At 41.6% G+C, this 17,922-nt stretch overlaps 1 protein-coding gene across 1 annotated transcript; it reads left to right on the forward strand.

Moving 5' to 3' along the window:
• The first annotated feature begins 1,405 nt into the window (after positions 1–1,405).
• LOC117382145 (insulin receptor substrate 2-like) lies at positions 1,406–16,391 on the forward strand. Its single transcript, XM_033979205.2, has 3 exons — positions 1,406–4,147; positions 5,785–6,269; positions 13,985–16,391. Exons 1-3 carry the CDS (start codon positions 1,611–1,613, stop codon positions 13,987–13,989), a joined length of 3,027 nt encoding a protein of 1,008 aa, XP_033835096.1. The 5' UTR covers positions 1,406–1,610; the 3' UTR covers positions 13,990–16,391.
• Positions 16,392–17,922: the final 1,531 nt, after the last annotated feature.

The raw sequence follows: 17,922 nt of genomic DNA on the forward strand, positions 1-17,922 counted from the left end.
ATTTGAGCCGTGTGTCCTTAAAATGATCATGGTAAACAATGTTGCATGCAAACATGTTTACCTTTATAATTATCAGTATCATGTGCAGAAGGCAATATTAATTTAAAGGAAAAAAGTCTACAGTTTGATGGGTTTAATTTGCATAAGTAGATGAAGGAGGGGGAAGCAGGGGGCACTGAGGGCACATCGACAGGATGGCTCGGCATCGAAAGGGAGGCTCATGGGACATTTCTCGTGTGTGTTTGCTTTTACTGCAATGGGAGACGCAATTAAATTATTTTTTTTGTTCAGACATTTGATTATTTTGCTGTATAAATCCTGACCCTGGACAATGCCTCAGGCGCCGCTGACATGGTTTAAGTTCGTTTAAATTCGTTTTCAAAACAAATCTCCACTAGACTAAACCCAAACAACTATTTCTGAAAAAAATACTGGGCTAAAATTCTGTTCCTGAATTTAATAAGGCACAAGAATATGATGCTTTTTAAGAGAATTAAACATAAATAGGTATGTTAGTGTTATGGTTGCACATGGTTCTGTTTACATCGCCTATTACGCCTATTACGCAGTTCCCTTTACATAAGTGAACAAATACGCCAAACCTCCAGATGGGGGCAGCACTGCTCCGTCTCATGTCATTCCTCAAGCCCTCTGACGCACTTGTGTTGGTCTTTCCCATGTTATGAGATGTTATTTCATTCAGTTGTGCGAATTTGGTGCAGAATTCTACGCTTTTACGCAAGACCTCACATGTATCTGCATTCAGAATACTTACTTAATACTTACTCATTTCTCCACAAATGTTCAAAATAATCCAGGAATTCCCTCTACAATCAATATATGTCTGCATTGTCACATTTGCCATCTTATGCTGGTGTAAACGCTGATGGCACGTGTCCAGAGCGCGCGCAGAAACCCTCTGTACACTGCAGTAACAGTGGAATACCCGAGGAGTAAAAATAGGGCACAACAGCTCTTGCATAACAACTGGGACGTCGTGGTTGTTTACATCGCTGGAGCATGCGGGCGTTATGGCTGTGAACTGTTCGAAGCTACATTTGTAGATATGGATCAGCGAAATGCATCGATTAGATTTGGTATGGAAAAAGATTAAAAATAGAACATGATTTATTTGGTGATAGAGGGTCAAATTGGTGCACTCTTTGGAAACAATGCGCTGAAATCTCCACATTAATCTTTAATTGGTGAGTATCACCAGTGTAATGCTGAACAGTTAATTGTTGTTTTTCAAAAAGGACATGGCCAATTCCTCTTTGACATGACAGGGCTGTTTGGGAACACTGGGCGGGGCTGGAGCGCGTGCGCGTTCAAACATGAGCCAATCAGAGGCGACGGAGGGGCTCGAGTGACAGGCACGGCCCCTCAGAACATCCCGCCTCCCAATGACTCCGTGTTTTATTCTGTTTTTAGAGCAGCAGCATCACATGTTGTTTTCCTCCAGAGAAGATCCAAGGCGCAGCGCGTGGACCAGGCAACCCCAGCGCGCGCGGCCAGCATGGATTAAAGAACATTTCAGACACGTTTTGGAGGTATTTTAAATCAGATTTTTGCAGCAAAACACGACAGATTGTTGGCGAGAAGCGTGAGAAATGGCGAGTCCCCCTCCTACACCGACTGCGACGGGGGGACACCTGTTATCTAACGGCGGTGTAAAGAAGTGCGGATACCTCAGGAAGCAGAAACACGGACACCGGCGCTTCTTCGTGCTCCAAGAGGCTACGGATAGGGTCCCCGCACGCCTCGAGTACTATGAGAGCGAGAAGAAATGGAGGAACAAATCCGCGGCCAAGCGCTGCATAACTTTGGACTCGTGTCTGTGCGTAAACAAGCGCGCGGACGCCAAACACAAGCACCTCGTCGCGCTCTACACCAAGGACGAGTATTTCGCTGTCGCTGCGGATAACGAGCAGGAGCAGGACAGCTGGTATCGGGTCCTTAGCGAGCTCATAGCCGAGGGAAAAGTCTCCCACAGCCCAGCGTCCACCTCGTCTCTGGTCGGGTTTGAAGAGTCCAGCTACGGCCCCGCGGCTCCTGTGAGCGCCCCCTACAGAGAGGTCTGGCAGGTCAACCTCAAAGCCAAGGGTTTGGGCCAAGTCAAGAACCTGGTCGGGGTTTACAGGCTGTGCTTGTCCAGCCGCACCATCAGCTTTGTCAAACTGAACTCGGAGGCGCCCGCGGTGAGTCTGCAGCTCATGAACATCCGGAGGTGCGGACATTCAGATCACTTCTTCTTCATTGAAGTGGGGCGCTCCGCTGTGACGGGCTCGGGGGAGTTCTGGATGCAGGCGGAGGACTCGGTGGTGGCGCAGAACATCCACGAGACGATCCTGGAGGCGATGAAAGCCATGAGGGAGCTGTCCGAGTTCCGCCCGCGGAGCAAGAGCCAGTCTGCCAGCACCAACCCCATTTCTGTCCCGACTCGACGCAACCTCAATAACCTCCCGCCGAGCCAAACTGGTCTTGTGCGCCGCTCGCGCACGGACAGTACAGCCGCAATGTCACCGGGCAGAAAGTTCACCTCGTGCCGCGTGCGCACATCGAGCGAAGGCGACGGGAGTGTGACGCGGCCCATTTCCATGTCTATCCCGATCAGCGGAAGCCCCACGAGCCTTGGGAATCATGTGATCCATGCTCACATGCTGAGCAGCGGTCGCACGTGCAGGATGCTGGAGTCGAACCACAGCCGCTCCATGTCCGGCTCCAGCTCTCCTCCGGCTGTGTCCAGTCCCCTCAGCGCCTCTCCACGCGCCCCCACAGCAGTCTCCAGCGCGCTCTCCACTCCAGACAAAACGCGACGACCGTTCAGCTGCAGCGGCTCCATCTGCGGCTCCCTGAGCGATAACACCTTCATCCTCTGCGACGACCTGAGCTCCAGCCCGAGCGAGGCACGCTTTATGCCGCTGATGAGAAGCGATACGCCTGAGTCTGTGTGCAGCACACCGCCCTCTAGAGACGCGAGCGAGCCGTGCGCCTACATGATCATGGAAGGCTCCAAATCAGCTGGAAGCAGTGACAAAGCTTACCGTAAGAGGACGCACTCCCTCACAACGCCGCGGCAGCAGAGAGTGGTCGCTCCTTTGTCCTCAGCCTCCTTGGATGAGTACACTTTAATGCGGATGGGTGAGAATTCACAATCTGCTTCTCCGAAAGTCTCCTATCCCGAAGATTACTGCGACATCGAAATTGGATCATTGCATAGTTCTAACGGCAACTTGGTCGATGATGGTTACATGCCGATGACTCCAGGTGTCGCACAGCAATCTCAAACTCCGAAAGTTGACAGTTATGTTCTGATGAGCCCGATGTGTGTGTCTGCTCCAAAGCAGATTGTGAATCCAAGAGTGCATCCCCAAGTGGCAAGCGGTGGCAACTACAAAACTAACTCTCCCTGCGGCAGTTCTCTTGAAGACAGCGGATATATGCGGATGTACTGCGGCTCTAAGTCGAGCATGGACAGTCCAGATCGCCACGGGGAGTATATGAACATGTCTCCAGGAAACCCACCTCCGCTCCAAACTCCTCCCGACTATTTCATGAACGAAAACATGCGACCAATGCCGTACCAGACAAATTCACTAACTCTGCCCGCGAGACTTCCCACATCCACGAACGAAGACAATCAGTACGTTCTGATGAGCCCGCAGAATTACCGGCAAAGAAGCAGTGATTCTGACTACTACTCGGTGATGCAGCCGAGCCAGAACTCCTCGCTGACCTTCTCGCCTATACGAAATGCCCGCCCCGATAGCACCCCCTACAGAGGACGTGTCGGAAGGCCAAACAGGCTGTCTTTGGATGCGGTGAGGACGCTTCCGAGTATGAACGAACACCCAAACAATGAACCTCGGAGTCCAGGAGAATATATTAACATTGAATTCAACCCAGCACATTTTTCACCACCTTCTACAGTATCAACAGAGAGTCAAGCATCCTCTTTAGGGTCCAACAGTGGCGGTCCAAGTGATTATATGAACCTAGATCTGAGCGCAAAAGAAGAGGCAGAGGAGCGCGAAGAGTTTGAAAATCTGACTCAAGAACGGGGACATGAACCAAAAAGTGATTATCAAGAGATGAGCTTTGGGATGACCAGTTCACCTCCACAGATGGTGCCACAAAACTCTGCAAGGTAAGAAAATGACATGAAATACTGTTTAAACAACAGAGGCACTGGGCTGTAGATTTTTACTGAACTAAATACATTGTACGGCTGGGTGATAATTTAACAAAAACTGTCTCAATATATTTCACAAAAAAAAAATCATGATTTCTCAAAAAAATGTGTTCCTCCAAAATCTTCTGCCTGCTCCAAACCACATAGTCACTGACAGTGGACCATTAGACATGAGGGAATCTCCATTCAAGCGTGATTCATTGCACATCCCTACTAAACTGGGTCTAAAATTGGAGTAAATCCATAAACTAATCAAAAATATTATCCAAAAAAACAAACAAATAAATAACCTTGTAAGGATCATGTTACCCAAAATTTGAAAAAGCCATAAGTCACTAATGTGTTTTAATGACAAGGACTGCAATGATTTCCCATTAAAAAAAACAAAAAACAACTAAACTAAGAGCTTAACCAATAAATAAACCAAACAAACATTTTGGATGGCACTTTATGGGAACTAGTTCAGGGGTAAATGCTCTAAAGTCTAAATTTCCTAGTTCAGACCTAGTTTGGACCTGTTTTTTCCTGGTTTAGGTTCAGCTCTTTAGTCCTTATTAACCTTTTAATCAAAAATAACACTGCAAACGATTTTCAGAGCATAAATTAATGACTTAATCTGAATGAGCATTAGTTTGAGCAACACAGGTCATCTTGGTACTGTAACAGCCCTTCTGAGGTCAAACCAGGAGGTTATCTGATCCCAACTTACTCAACATGTTTTGGTACACGTTTCATTTTATTGTTGCTTAATTCTCTGGGGTCTTCCTTGGAGTTGACTCATAAATGCTCTGAAGGGATCTGCCCCCATGAGAACACAGCAGCTATGCCTGATTAATTACATATATATATGCTTTGGCTTTCATTACATTTCCAACTATGTCAAACTCAAAGACTAAATCAGGATGAAGCAGGTTCTAGGACTCATTGGGAGATTGTGACTGAAAACACATTTTAAAATATTTATATCAATTCAACGACATGTTATTTTAGGTTCTATAAGTAAAAAAAAAAAAAATTGGTATTACTTTTCAATAAAGCAACAGGATACCAGAAAATTATTGATTTAAAAAAATCACAAAATGCTGAAGGAAAAATTTAAATGTATTTTGTTTCTTTAGATGTCTACCTGGGCTATTAATGCATGAAACACAGATGTTTAAAATGCAACAGATACAGTGTGCACATGCATGTGTGACGTGTACACCACATTTCTGTTTATTACAACAGCTCTGAGCTGAGGGGGAACAGGCAAACGATGGTCACATGCCTGATCTCATGAAAACAGAAAGTTAAAAACATACTAGAGATAGATATGGATTATGACAGAATGTGGAAAATTGTATTCAATGGAACAACAAACAAGCAGGCCAAATAAGACAAAGTTTTATAGAGATTTAAGGCCACTAGAGTAAGGATGCAAGGAAGCAAGGAGGACGCAAGTCTCTCAGTGCTATTAATACAATCCATAGGAAATTTCTTTTTTTAATTTTAGTTATGTATTTAGTTGTATTTTTTGGCTAAAAGTTAACATACTGTAGCTTTAAATAAATATTTGTTCATTAACAGTTTACATTTCGCTGTTTCGTCTGCAGTGGTCGCCTACCCCTCTCTCCTTTACTCTCAGCCCCACACAAGGAACACCAAGTCAGGGTCTTCCACCTGGACCCCTCTCCTGACCTGGACCGCTCTGCTAAAGTGATCCGGGCCAATCCAACAGGTCGGAGACGCCACAGCTCCGAGACCTTCTCCTCTACTGCCACCATCACTCCCGTGTTCCCCTCCTTTGCCCAGAAAACACCCCAAAAACGGCACAGCTCTGTGGAAAACCTGTCCTCCAGATCCAGCGATGGGTCAGACGAAGAGGCCAGCTCGGGCAGCCCGACGGGCCAGAGCGGAGCAGCGAGGGCGGGAAGGGCGGAGTACGCAGCCAGCCTGAACTACCTGGCTCTTCTGGAGGGGAAGCAGGAGGAGATGGTCGGATTTAAGGCGGCACAGAGCTGTAAAGGAGTCGTGAACGGACTGCATGCTTCGCCCTACGTCTGTCTGGGCTTCAAGGAGGCTGCCACCACTGCAAAAGGTCAGATACCAAGCATTTTATTAAAGGGTTTTCTGATCTATGTCCTAATGTTCTGTCCTCATCACAAATAGACCTGGAGTTTCACTCACATGTTTAACACACAAAGTCTGCAGATTTAACCTGAATTCTTTTCTCAAACTGAAAACACTGTTCCACCTTGTGATGTCATGTGGTAATACAGGAAGTGCTCCACTGTGGTTTTTAAACTCCATACGCCTTCACTAGAATAATTTGGATCATTTCAGCCCTGGATTTGCCAATCTCTACTAAACTAAAGGTAACAGGTAGCAGTCTTATACCACTTCATGACATCACAAGGTGGAACAGAGCGTTTTGAGCTTTGGAGATGTAGACAGACTTACTCATGTGTGAATGAAACAAAACACAACTCCAGCTATGTTTTTGAGGGAACATTGCTTCAAGCTCACAAGAGACAATTTTGTGCTATATAGGTTCTGTAGGACATATGTAAAAGAGTGTTTTGTTCTTTTCTAGACCAGTGCTTTGTAGGTCCTGGTCAGAGGCAGTAGAGAAGCCAAAACTACTCACGTTATATCAGTTATAGTAAAGTAATAGTGTAAAGATGTATTCTGAGTAGGAGCAGGAAATATGTGCTACTAAGTAAGAGTAACAATCTGGAGGTATCTGATTTATACTTTGAAATCCTGGTGTCATCCTGTTTTTGTGCTGGTCTATATCTGGTTTATAGTCATGGATTAGTGCTTTTTGATTTGTGGTGAAGTCTAGGTTAAGACCTGGCTTAGGTCAGGTTTAGTCCTTTTTCAGTCTGGGTTTAGTCCTGGTTTAGTACTGGTTTGGTCCTGGGTCAGTACTGGTTTAGTCCTGGTTTAGTCCTGGTTTAGTATTGGTCTGGTCCTGGTTTAGTGCTTTTCCGGTCCTCATTTGGTCTTGGTTTGGTCCTGGATTGGTCCTGGTTTGATCCTGGTCTAGTCTGGTCTAGTCCGGGGCTTGTCCTGGTCTAGTCCTGGTTTGGTCCTGGTTTAGTCCTGGTCTGGTCCTGGTCTAGTCCTGGTTTATTCCTGGTTTAGTCCTGAGTTTGGCCTGGGTTAGTCCTGGTTTAGTTGTTTAGTCCTACTTTAAAGCTGCCTTAGTCTATTTAAAAAATGTTTTTTTACATCTGATTTCTTACTTATTTCCATCCTGGTTTCATCTTAAACTGTATTGACAGTACAATGGCTATTTTTCTGATCTGGGAAGTCTAGTACTTATGTTTCAGGACTTATATGGGAGTAGCGTTTTTTCCCAGAAGCAGTGAAGGAGGCGGAGGTTGCTTTGAAACGTGACTGAGGCAGAACTCAAGTAAACAAGTGTGTGTGCACCAGACATGCACCACCCACGCTAATGCTAAAGCTAACCTTGCTAACCACACATGAATGAGCTGCTGCAGCGATTTACAAGGACAGAATGCGACACAGGGAGAGAGATGCCCATTCAAAAAACACAGCAAAGCATCTATGAATGCATCAGGTCTAAACCAGGTCGAAACCGGGACTAAAGCGGGACTAAAGCGGGACTAAAGCGGGACTAAAGCGGGACTAAAGCGGGACTAAAGCGGGACTAAAGCGGGACTAAAGCGGGACTAAAGCGGGACTAAAGTGGGACTAAAGCGGGACTAAAGCGGGACTAAAACGGGACTAAAGCAGGACTAAAGCAGGACTAAAGCAGGACTAAAGCAGGACTAAAGCAGGACTAAAGCAGGACTAAAGCAGGACTAAAGCAGGACTAAAGCAGGACTAAAGCAGGACTAAAGCAGGACTAAACCAGGGCTAAAATGGGACTAAAGTGGGACTAAACCAGGACTGAACTAGGACCAAAGCAGGACTAAAACAAGGAATACTGGGCTAAACTAGAGATGGAAGCACTGCTTTTGACCTGGTCAACTCTGTATTTAAATTGTTAATAAGTTAACACAGGCGCTGAGTCACTTCAAAATGAGCCCAAATCTTAACTTAGAATATAAATATAATATTAATGTACAACTTCCATCTTCAGTGTTTCTTTGTACAAAGAGCATTTTTATTTTCAAATGGTGTAAAGTGCAGAATCATGACTCTCGTCCTGTGCTACGTGCTAACCCCACAGCGCTCTGTATCTCCGTGCTGTAAACATGTTGTTCCGAGATGTTGCTAACGCGGCAGGAATGTGTTTTCCACTGCAAGCCGTGGGCATTTCCGCTTTTCCTTTTTTTCCCTTTTTTTTTTTACTGTTGTTTTTTCAGAGTTTGCATCTGGTTGTGTGGCACGTCAGTGTCACTGAGTAAACTGGGATTATTGGATTATTCCCATAGAATACACACAAACATACACAAATACACACAAATAGACACGCACTGATGAAAGCAGACACAGGGCTCAGTTTAAACTTTAGGTGTAGTTTTTCTATTGATTATTTTAGGCACGATGTTTTTATTTCGACTACTGAAAAAAATATTAGAGAATTCAAACTGTTGTAAAATACTGGACAATTTAAATAGATTTGTGAGTAGTTATTGTAATACTTGATGATTGAAAATAAATATATATGATAATTACTATGAGCTCAGGTTTACTATTACTATTACTACTACTGTTCACTATAATAATTGCATGTTCTAGTTTTAAAAAATCTAAATCCTCCACATTTAGTCCTGGCCTTAGTCCTGGCCTTAGTTCTGGCCTCAGTCCTGGTTTACTCCTGCTTTACTCCTGCTTTACTCCTGGTTCAGTCCTGGTTTAATCCTGGGTTAGTCCTGGTTCAGTCCTGGTTCAGTCCTGGTTCAGTCCTGGTTTAGTCCTGGTTTAGTCCTGGTTTAGTCCTGGTTTAGTCCTGGTTTAGTCCTGGTTTAGTCCTGGTTCAGTCTTGGTTCAGTCCTGGTTCAGTCTTGGTTTTTCGGAGAGAAAGAGAGAGGGAGAAGGAGGAGGAACAGAGGGAGAGAAAGAGGGAGGAGGAGAAGAGCAGGAGGAGAAGGAGAGAAGGGCACCTCTCAACATTGGTTGTTAGCGTTAGCAGCAGACAGTGGAACATGCTTTTATTGTGGAGGGCTAAAGCTAATGCGAAAGGAGGAGCTGTTGTTGTGGAGGGCTAAAGCTAACGCTAAAGGAGGAGCAGAGGGAGGGACTCACGCTTGGACATGGAGGAAATACAAGACTGCAGTGAGGAAATTAAGATCTTAAGAAGACAAGCTTAAAAGAGGTTCTGTGGAAGTAGGAAGTCAATAAAAGTGTCAAATGAAAACATTCAGACCCTTTTCAGAAATATTCAGACCCTTTTCAGAACTGGTTTAATTGGCCCTCACTGCTCACACAGTGATGTGAATGTGCACGAAAAAGTCCCCAAACCTGGTATAGGATTGACCGGTCCGGTGAAAAATTTCAGAAAATCGGCATCACGACAATGTCTCCTGCACACTGGCTTGACGGCACGCCCTAGAAAATTTGAAATTTTCGAATTACTTTCACCGCAATTCGACCAAATTTGCACCAGTGATACAGTTTATGGAGACAAGCAAAAAAATCCAATCGTAGCACTGTCCTATGGTGGACAGGAAGTCAGCCATATTGGATAAAAAATTTGCCACTTTTTTCGATGCGTGTTCTAAAAACATATCTAGTCTCAGGTTTTTGGTCCAAAAGAGCTCAAATTTCATATGTCACATCCAGACACATGGGATTTCATACCACATCCATGTTGTTCGCCTGTACCATGCCACCGAAAAACGCCTTTGTTTCCTGTTTTTTGTGGTCCTCTCACGACCACGGGCATTAGCCTACAAATTCACATCACATAAGCGTGATTCAGGCAACACTAACACTATAGTGCCCCCTAGCAAAGACGTGAAACGTAAACATTATCGGATTCTGAAGAATTTTGGGAAATAAATTGGATGCAAGAGAAGGAGCAAAAGAATATATTACAAGCATGGGTAATTTCTCACGATTGCCCAGCAGGGGTGTAAAGACTTAAAAAAAAAAAAAACACTGAAAAATATCTTACACTCACGGGCATTGGTGTACACTGCTCACATTCAAATCACAGATACGTGATCCCACTATGAATGGAATGCACTATTAATTCAAATCATAATGAACATTATAGCGCCCCCTACCATATATGTGAAACATCAACATTATTTGATTCCTACAAAATTCGGGTAATAAATTGGTCACACCAGAACAATCAAAAAATTTAATTATGGACATGGGTCATTTTTCAGTTGGCCACCAGGGGTGCAAAGACACACAAAAAAAAAAAAAAAACATTAAAAAATGTTTGACCCACCCAGACATTGGTCAGCGAAATGTCTTCACTCTTACGATTTATCCAGTTGATAAATATAAACTTTGTCTTTTGCTATACACAGCTCAAATTCACATCATACATGTGTCATTTAGTCATGAATGTAATGCACAATAAAGTTTAATTAAACTCAACACTATAGCGCCCCCTAATGTAGACTTGAAACGTCAACATTATCGTATTCCTATGAAATTTGGAGAATAAATTGAATATATGACAGGAAGCAAAAAATATATTATGGCCATGGGTCATTTCTCATGGTTGGCCAACAGGGGTGCAATGACTCAAAAAAAAAAAACCTTTCAAAAATCTTCCACACATGCCTGCTTTGCCGAGAGAGCTCGTTTGTAGCCATGGCCACGCTTCAAGTTAACATTGTCCTTCGTTTCTTCTAAAAACAAATAATTGCATTTTTGGCCCACTGAACATCGATGAAAAGTCTCACACCCAGATGTAGAAATGATCGGCCCGACAGGCGGAAAGCTTTGATACTATGCCAATCTCATTCATGCCCGACCTAACGTGACTCAACGGCGCTCCCTACAAATGAACCCCTATGGGAGTGGGGATGAGCAAATTTTGGAGTAGGCTGACGAAATTCAAAACAGTGATAGAGCTTCATGAGACAAGCCAAAAATTGTACTGTCCTATGACAAACAGGAAGTCGGCCATATTGGATTGAATTTCCCATGCCACTTTGACATACATGTATATGAAACCTATCTTGTCATAGGTTTTTCTTCAAAATGAGCACAAATTTTGGAGTAGGCTAACGATATTCAGAACAGTCATAGAGGTCTGTGAGACAAGCTAAAAAGTGAAGAGTCCTATGATGCACAGGTTTAGTCCTGGTTTTGGACCCTGATTTAATCCTGGTTTAGTCCTGGTTTTGGACCCTGATTTATTCCTGGTTTAGTCCTGGTTTTGGACCCTGGCTTAGTCCTTGTTTAGTCCTGGTTTTGGACCCTAGTTTAAGTTTGGTTTAGTCCTGGTTTATTCCTGGTTTAGTCCTAGTTTTGGACCCTGGTTTAAGTCTGGTTTGGTCCTGATTTAATACTGGTTTTGGACCCTGCTTTAGTAATGGTTTAATCCTGGTTTAGTTCTAGTTTGGACCCTGGTTTTGGACCCTGGTTTTGGACCCTGGTTTTAGACTCTGGTTTAGTCCTGATTTAGTCCTGGTTTTGGACCCTGGTTTAGGCCCTGTTCAGTCCTGGTTTTAGACCCTGGTTTAGAGCTGCTCGCTTTGTAGTTTAGATCTGCACAAACATGTTCTGAAATGTAATTGTTGTATTGGTTTGTCAGTTCAGAATGTGAACTTGAAAAACTGAAAAAAAACAAAAACAATTACTATATATATATATATATATATATATAATCTTTTTTTCCAAATGGTCCTATTTTAAACCCAAATGTTTTGTTGCTTATTCAGAGCAGAGTTTTCCTATTTTGTCTGACATGATTCCTTGTGTTTCGAGCTGCACCTGAAGCGGTTTGTTCGGCTTTGACCCAGTTCTTTGTCTGAGCGACGGATGTTCTGTTCCAAACCAGGATTAGACCTGACCTGTCTGCAGCCGCTGTAACACCCACTCCACCTGATCAATGTGACGCATTTATTACACAATTCAACATATACATGCTTTAATGTAGTCATTACAGTCAGTACTGTAGCTACTGTCCTTTATGACGAAATGTCCCTAAATGTGCCAGATGTCCTACTCGCGTGTCAGATGTCTCTGTTCAGACATTTTAAACGCATCCAGAAGAACTGATAAAAAGACATTTATTAGACATTTATTATTTTATACATGAAAATAATTTAAAAAAAATATCACATCAGAACATGTTTGTACACATCTAAACTATAGGGACACTGACACATCTGACACAAAGGAAGGGCATCTGACATACACATTTGACACACAGGGAGGGCATCTGACAGGTCAGACTCAGTGAGAGCATCTGGCACACATCTGGCACACATCTGACACAACAAAAAGGATATTTTGTTTGTGGAGGAATTTTTGGTACTTCAGCAATACAGCCTGTGTGCATTCAAATCTAATTGAGTCTTTGTACATGTATGTGTACTTGTGTGTTTACATGTGGTGCTGGTTTATAGTTTACAGTCGTAGTTGTTTGTGTTCCAAGATCCTTTGCTCATAACTGACTCTAGTGTCACAGTTTCTAGTGAAGTGGATAAAGTAGGACAAACTCAGTCCTCTCTCCCCCCTCTCCCCTTCTTCCTTTTCTCCGTTCTCCCTTGTTGTTGTAGTAGTAGTAGTAGTAGTAGTAGTAGTAGTAGTAGTAGTAGTAGTAGTAGTAGTAGTAGTAGTAGTAGTAGTAGTAGTAGTAGTAGTAGTAGTAGTAGTAGTAGTAGTAGTAGTAGTAGTAGTAGTAGTAGTAGTAGTAGTAGTCCTGTGTTGTTGTATGGTGCATTTACTCATTGTGATAGAACCTCACTTGCTCCATAGACTGAATCCATAATGCTCTGTTTATTATTGTATATTAAATATATTTTATTGTATTTAAATGTTTACATATTCGACTGCAGCTGCAGAGTCTTTCCTGGAAATGTCTCTTAATCCATAAATCCACTCTCACTGGACCTCCATCGCCCCTCCTCCACTTCTTACTACTACTACTACTACTACTACTACTACTACTACTACTACTACTACTACTACTACTACTACTACTGTACATACTTTATCCGGAGTAGGATGATGAACATTACAAATGGTGTGATACATACTTTTCTTTGTAATTTAGTATTTCATTAAGTACAGATGTGTAGTACTCTTTAAATATCTTGCTTTTACTACTACTACTACATGAATTACAATCTACATGTTTTTTTATCATATGATTACTACTAAAACCACTACCACTTCATCTATTGTTTGTCAGAAATGTACTACTATTACGACTTCTAGTTGGTCATATTTAGTAATAAGATAGGACTACTGTTACTTCTACTGCCTGTAATACTGCTACTACTACTTCATTCATGTCCAAATGTAAACACGGTGTCCATCTTTCCTTCTTTATGCTCAGATCTCTAGGGGAGGGGTGTGTGTTTTAATTACATAATCTGTGTAACGAGGGGGGGTTGGGACTGCCTTCTGTTGCTAAGCACAACATCGTGTGCAGGGATAAATGTGACATCATTTCAAAGGCAGGAACAGGATGACTATATATGTATGATTACAATTTATAACAGAAGAGCCAGGAAGAGAGGGATGAGGAGGAGGAGCAGTAGCAGTAGTAATAGTAGTAGTACCAAAATTTCAGATTATACTGCATTTGCTGTTGTTTTCTCATTAGCTTCTTAAAAATAAGATGATAATAATGATAATGATGATGATAATAATAATACTGAGATTTTTAACTCACATTTTCTTGTCCTTTTTGCCTTTCAGATTGAAATTGTCATAACTCTTGGATCTTTTTGGATCGATTAAACTACTGCTCACATGTGTTCAGATCCTGGACTCTGTATTTTTGGCTCTGGTTTGAACCGTGCGGGGCCCTTAAAGACTGCTGGACAGAGCCTATGCACCTCCTGGTTCACTTCTCCATATGGTACCTTTTTATTTATGGACTTTAGATCACAATACACTGAAAATAAATATGACAGTTATTTATTTTTTGAGAACTGAATGTTAGATATTCCAGTTGCCTTAATGTCAATAATGTGTTTTCTATGTTCTCTGTGGAAATCTGGATATTCATTTGAGGCTGCTGCAGTATTGAGTCATTTTATAACTAATTTATTTTTGCTCACAGAAGTCTATTTTAAAGTCTATTTTAAATGCATGTGTTGTACCAGATGCACTGCAATCCTCAACACTCCCAGTTTTACACTTAAAGTCACACATTTTAAAGGGCCCATATTATGAGATTCTCTGATCTCTGTTCTAATGTTTCCTCATCACAAACACCTGGAGTTTTGTTTTATTCACATAAGTTTGGCAGTTTGATTTTACACAAAAATGTGAGAGTGACTCAGAAAAACTGTTGGCTAATGCTAATGCTAGCTAGCTTGTGACTGATGTTATTTGAGAGGGACTTGTTTAACAGCGCGGATCATCTGTCCTGTTGTAATTCCAGCTAAATCAGTTCTTTCTTTCTTTCTGGGCAGATTGTGTTAAAATAAAACTCAGATTAAAGTCTATTAGAGCTTCTAACAGAGTAGTGCCTTCTGTTAGCATCACACCCCCAGGGAATGTTGATGACATCACCTGCAAACTGTCAGTAGTGCTCCACTGTGTTTTTAAACTCCATACACTGTCACCCTGGGATTTCCAATCTGAACTAAAGATAAAAGCAGCTGTTCCACTTTATGATATCACAAGGTGGAACAGAGCATTTTGAGCTTTGGAGATGTAGACAGACTAATAATAAAGTGTTAAACATGTGTAAATGAAACAAAACACCACTCCAGTGTGTTTTTGAGGAGGGATTTTTCTATATTATTTTGTGTGATATAGATTTTAAATTGAATTTTGGCTCGGTTTTGTGATAAGAAAATGGTGAATCTTAGTTTGGAGACAAGGGGGTGAAGCCAGAAATTATGAATATGAAATTTTGGCAAAAATGTGGAGGAGTTTGAGAATATTTCTGTGTAATATTTGAATAAAATGTAAGGTACAATATAAGCGTACAAAGTCCTGCAGAAACTCAGCGATGGAATACACAAGATTTAAAAGCAGCTACGAAACACAAAATGTGCTCTACCCACATTTGATTTCAATGATTACATTTGATCAAAATGTTGATGTATTTTTAATCTAATCCAAGACATTTATCCCTTGAATTATAATTGTATTAATTAATTTTTAATTGGGATTTCTTACATAAAACCTTTAGGGATCTTTATTAAGATGAAACTGTAAAATGACTTGTAAAGTTCCGATTTGGAATTGTGTTTGTGTCCATTTATTTTCTATGAAATAATAAATCCAGTTAGCAGTTATACCAGTCATAATATTTAAATCAAAGAACTGCCTTTTGTAAGTACTTAAAGGTTGTAAAGGTTAATATTTGTAATGATAACAAAATGGCTAAATGTTTTTGTTTTTTTGTTTTTTTACAATCTCCAATTTTATCTAAAAAATTAGAAATTGATTTTGAAACCAACAAAATGCCCACCAAAATGTACCATAATATATATTTTTATAGTAATATAATGTTAATAATTTTGCTTAACAAAAGTGTTATTCTCAAAAACCATTAGTCCTTATAATTATCCCCGCCTCCGTCTGACCCCTCCCTCTTTATGTTAATCACACAATGGAACGTTTTTCACTCATCTGAATGTATTTAAGTCGACAGAGATATTACACATATTTGATGCTGTCTATTTATTTGTGATGTATATTTTGTACATAAGGAAAGAATTTAAGAATTATCAAAAAATCTATTAGATTTTGGCTACGATTTTTAAAAAATATTTTGCTTTGGGAATTAATATATTGCATTGCTTTTTCCTTTATGTGAAATGTAAACGTTTAAATGTCTATTTTTATGAAGCTAGCGATCTCTGCCTTTACCTGACAGCTTATGCAATAGAGCAAATCTAGAGTTTACAAACAGGAAACCAAATTATAACCATATATTGTGGTAAACATGCTTTTTGGATGTTTTATTTTTGGAGAAATGTTTTAGTTTGATCCAGTTTGGTGGGTTCAGCGGCAACTTGAATGTGCGGTCTTCCACTGTACATAGAAATATATATAAAATTATGTCAGAGATGGCTAAAGCTAGTCCAGTATTTGAAATTATCATGATAGAGGTCTAAATAAATGAATTTATTTAAACAAGTACAAAACTGTTGTGGCTCTTTTTTACATTAAGACTTTATCAGTATTATATGGAATTAAATGTATCAATCTTCCTGAAGACAAGCAGGTAAAGTCACCAGGTGGTACAGGTCAGATCTGTGGAGATGAGAACAGATGCATCAGGCCAATACTTGCATGTTTTAGCATATAACCTATTGCCCTTTAATCTCCAGCACAGGCCCATATGTTGTTCTGATTGACCACTGACTAAAGGAAAGATCTTGAATGTAAAGAGGGCACTACTTAAAGAATTACAGCGCTCTCTGATGGTGCATGGGTACGTTTGGTGATGGTGCCACAGTGACATAAGGTCATGGATACGTTTGGTGATGGGTCCACGGTGAAATAAGGTCATGGGTATTCGTCGGTCACGCACCCGACGAATATGGCCGCAAATGTGCCCTGCGCGAACGAAGTGTGCATCCAAGCAGACTTTAAGCACTGTTATATCCCGTCATGCACCGCGCCTATGCAAAAACGAGGAGAAAATGGAGTCTGCTACACCAGTGATCCCCAACCACCGGGCCGTGGACCGGTACCGGTCCGTGGATCAATTGGTACCGGGCCACCGGCCGTCCAAGAAATAATTAATTATTTCCGTTGTATTTATTATCGGCGTCTGAACAATCGTTTATTTTGAAAAATCTTTTATTTTGAAAAATGACCGGATTCTCTCGTTTACATTTCCGTCACTTGAGCACCGACAACTTAACCACGCTCCGACGGCCCGCCCGAGACTGGATATAAAGATCCGCGCGTAAAATTACGCGCGCGTATTGCGCGCGTAATTTTACGCAGCAGTTTTGCGTTTTAAACATGACGAAACGGACAAAACAAGTACGCGACCGAGGACACTGTGGATGTTTGTACAAGTTAAACTAGAGGCATCTCAGACCTGGAGCGGTTCGTGAAGATCTCATGGTGGACTCAGGAGCAGAGGGACCTTATGTTTTGATGGACTGAATGTTCCTGATCGGTAAGCGTGGTTTATTCTGCTATTAACTTAATTGTGGGTCAAATGTGTATCATGTGTAATAATTAGCATTAGCTAATGCCAATCTGCGCCCCCGACCACCACCAATCATCACGCACACACCACTTGGGTGAAGTGTCTTGCCTAAGGACACAATGACAGAAATTGGTCCGAGTGGGACTCGAAAGCTCTAACCACTGAGCCACTGTTGCAGAATGACTCTCACTGTACTATCATGTACAGTGTGTTCTTAGTTTCCGTTGTGTGTTTGTTTACATTTTGTAGTGTGTGTGTGTTTGTGGATTGTTTGCAGTGTGTGGTTTGTAAATATATATTTATTTTGACCCATAGCACTTGTTTTGACTGTATTTTATATACAAATATACATTTTATATTGTGTTTTGATATGATATATAAATGTACAGTAATAGAGCAGCTGGGTGTGCAGATACAGATTCATCTCAGTGTGAGTTTTCAGTAGAGCCCTCACTGATGTCTGTGGGTTGAAAAATTCAAAAGTTATTGCACTTTTTCCAAACGT

This window comes from Periophthalmus magnuspinnatus, chromosome 2 (assembly GCF_009829125.3).
Source record: "Periophthalmus magnuspinnatus isolate fPerMag1 chromosome 2, fPerMag1.2.pri, whole genome shotgun sequence".
Classification (NCBI taxonomy): Eukaryota; Metazoa; Chordata; class Actinopteri; order Gobiiformes; family Gobiidae; genus Periophthalmus; species Periophthalmus magnuspinnatus.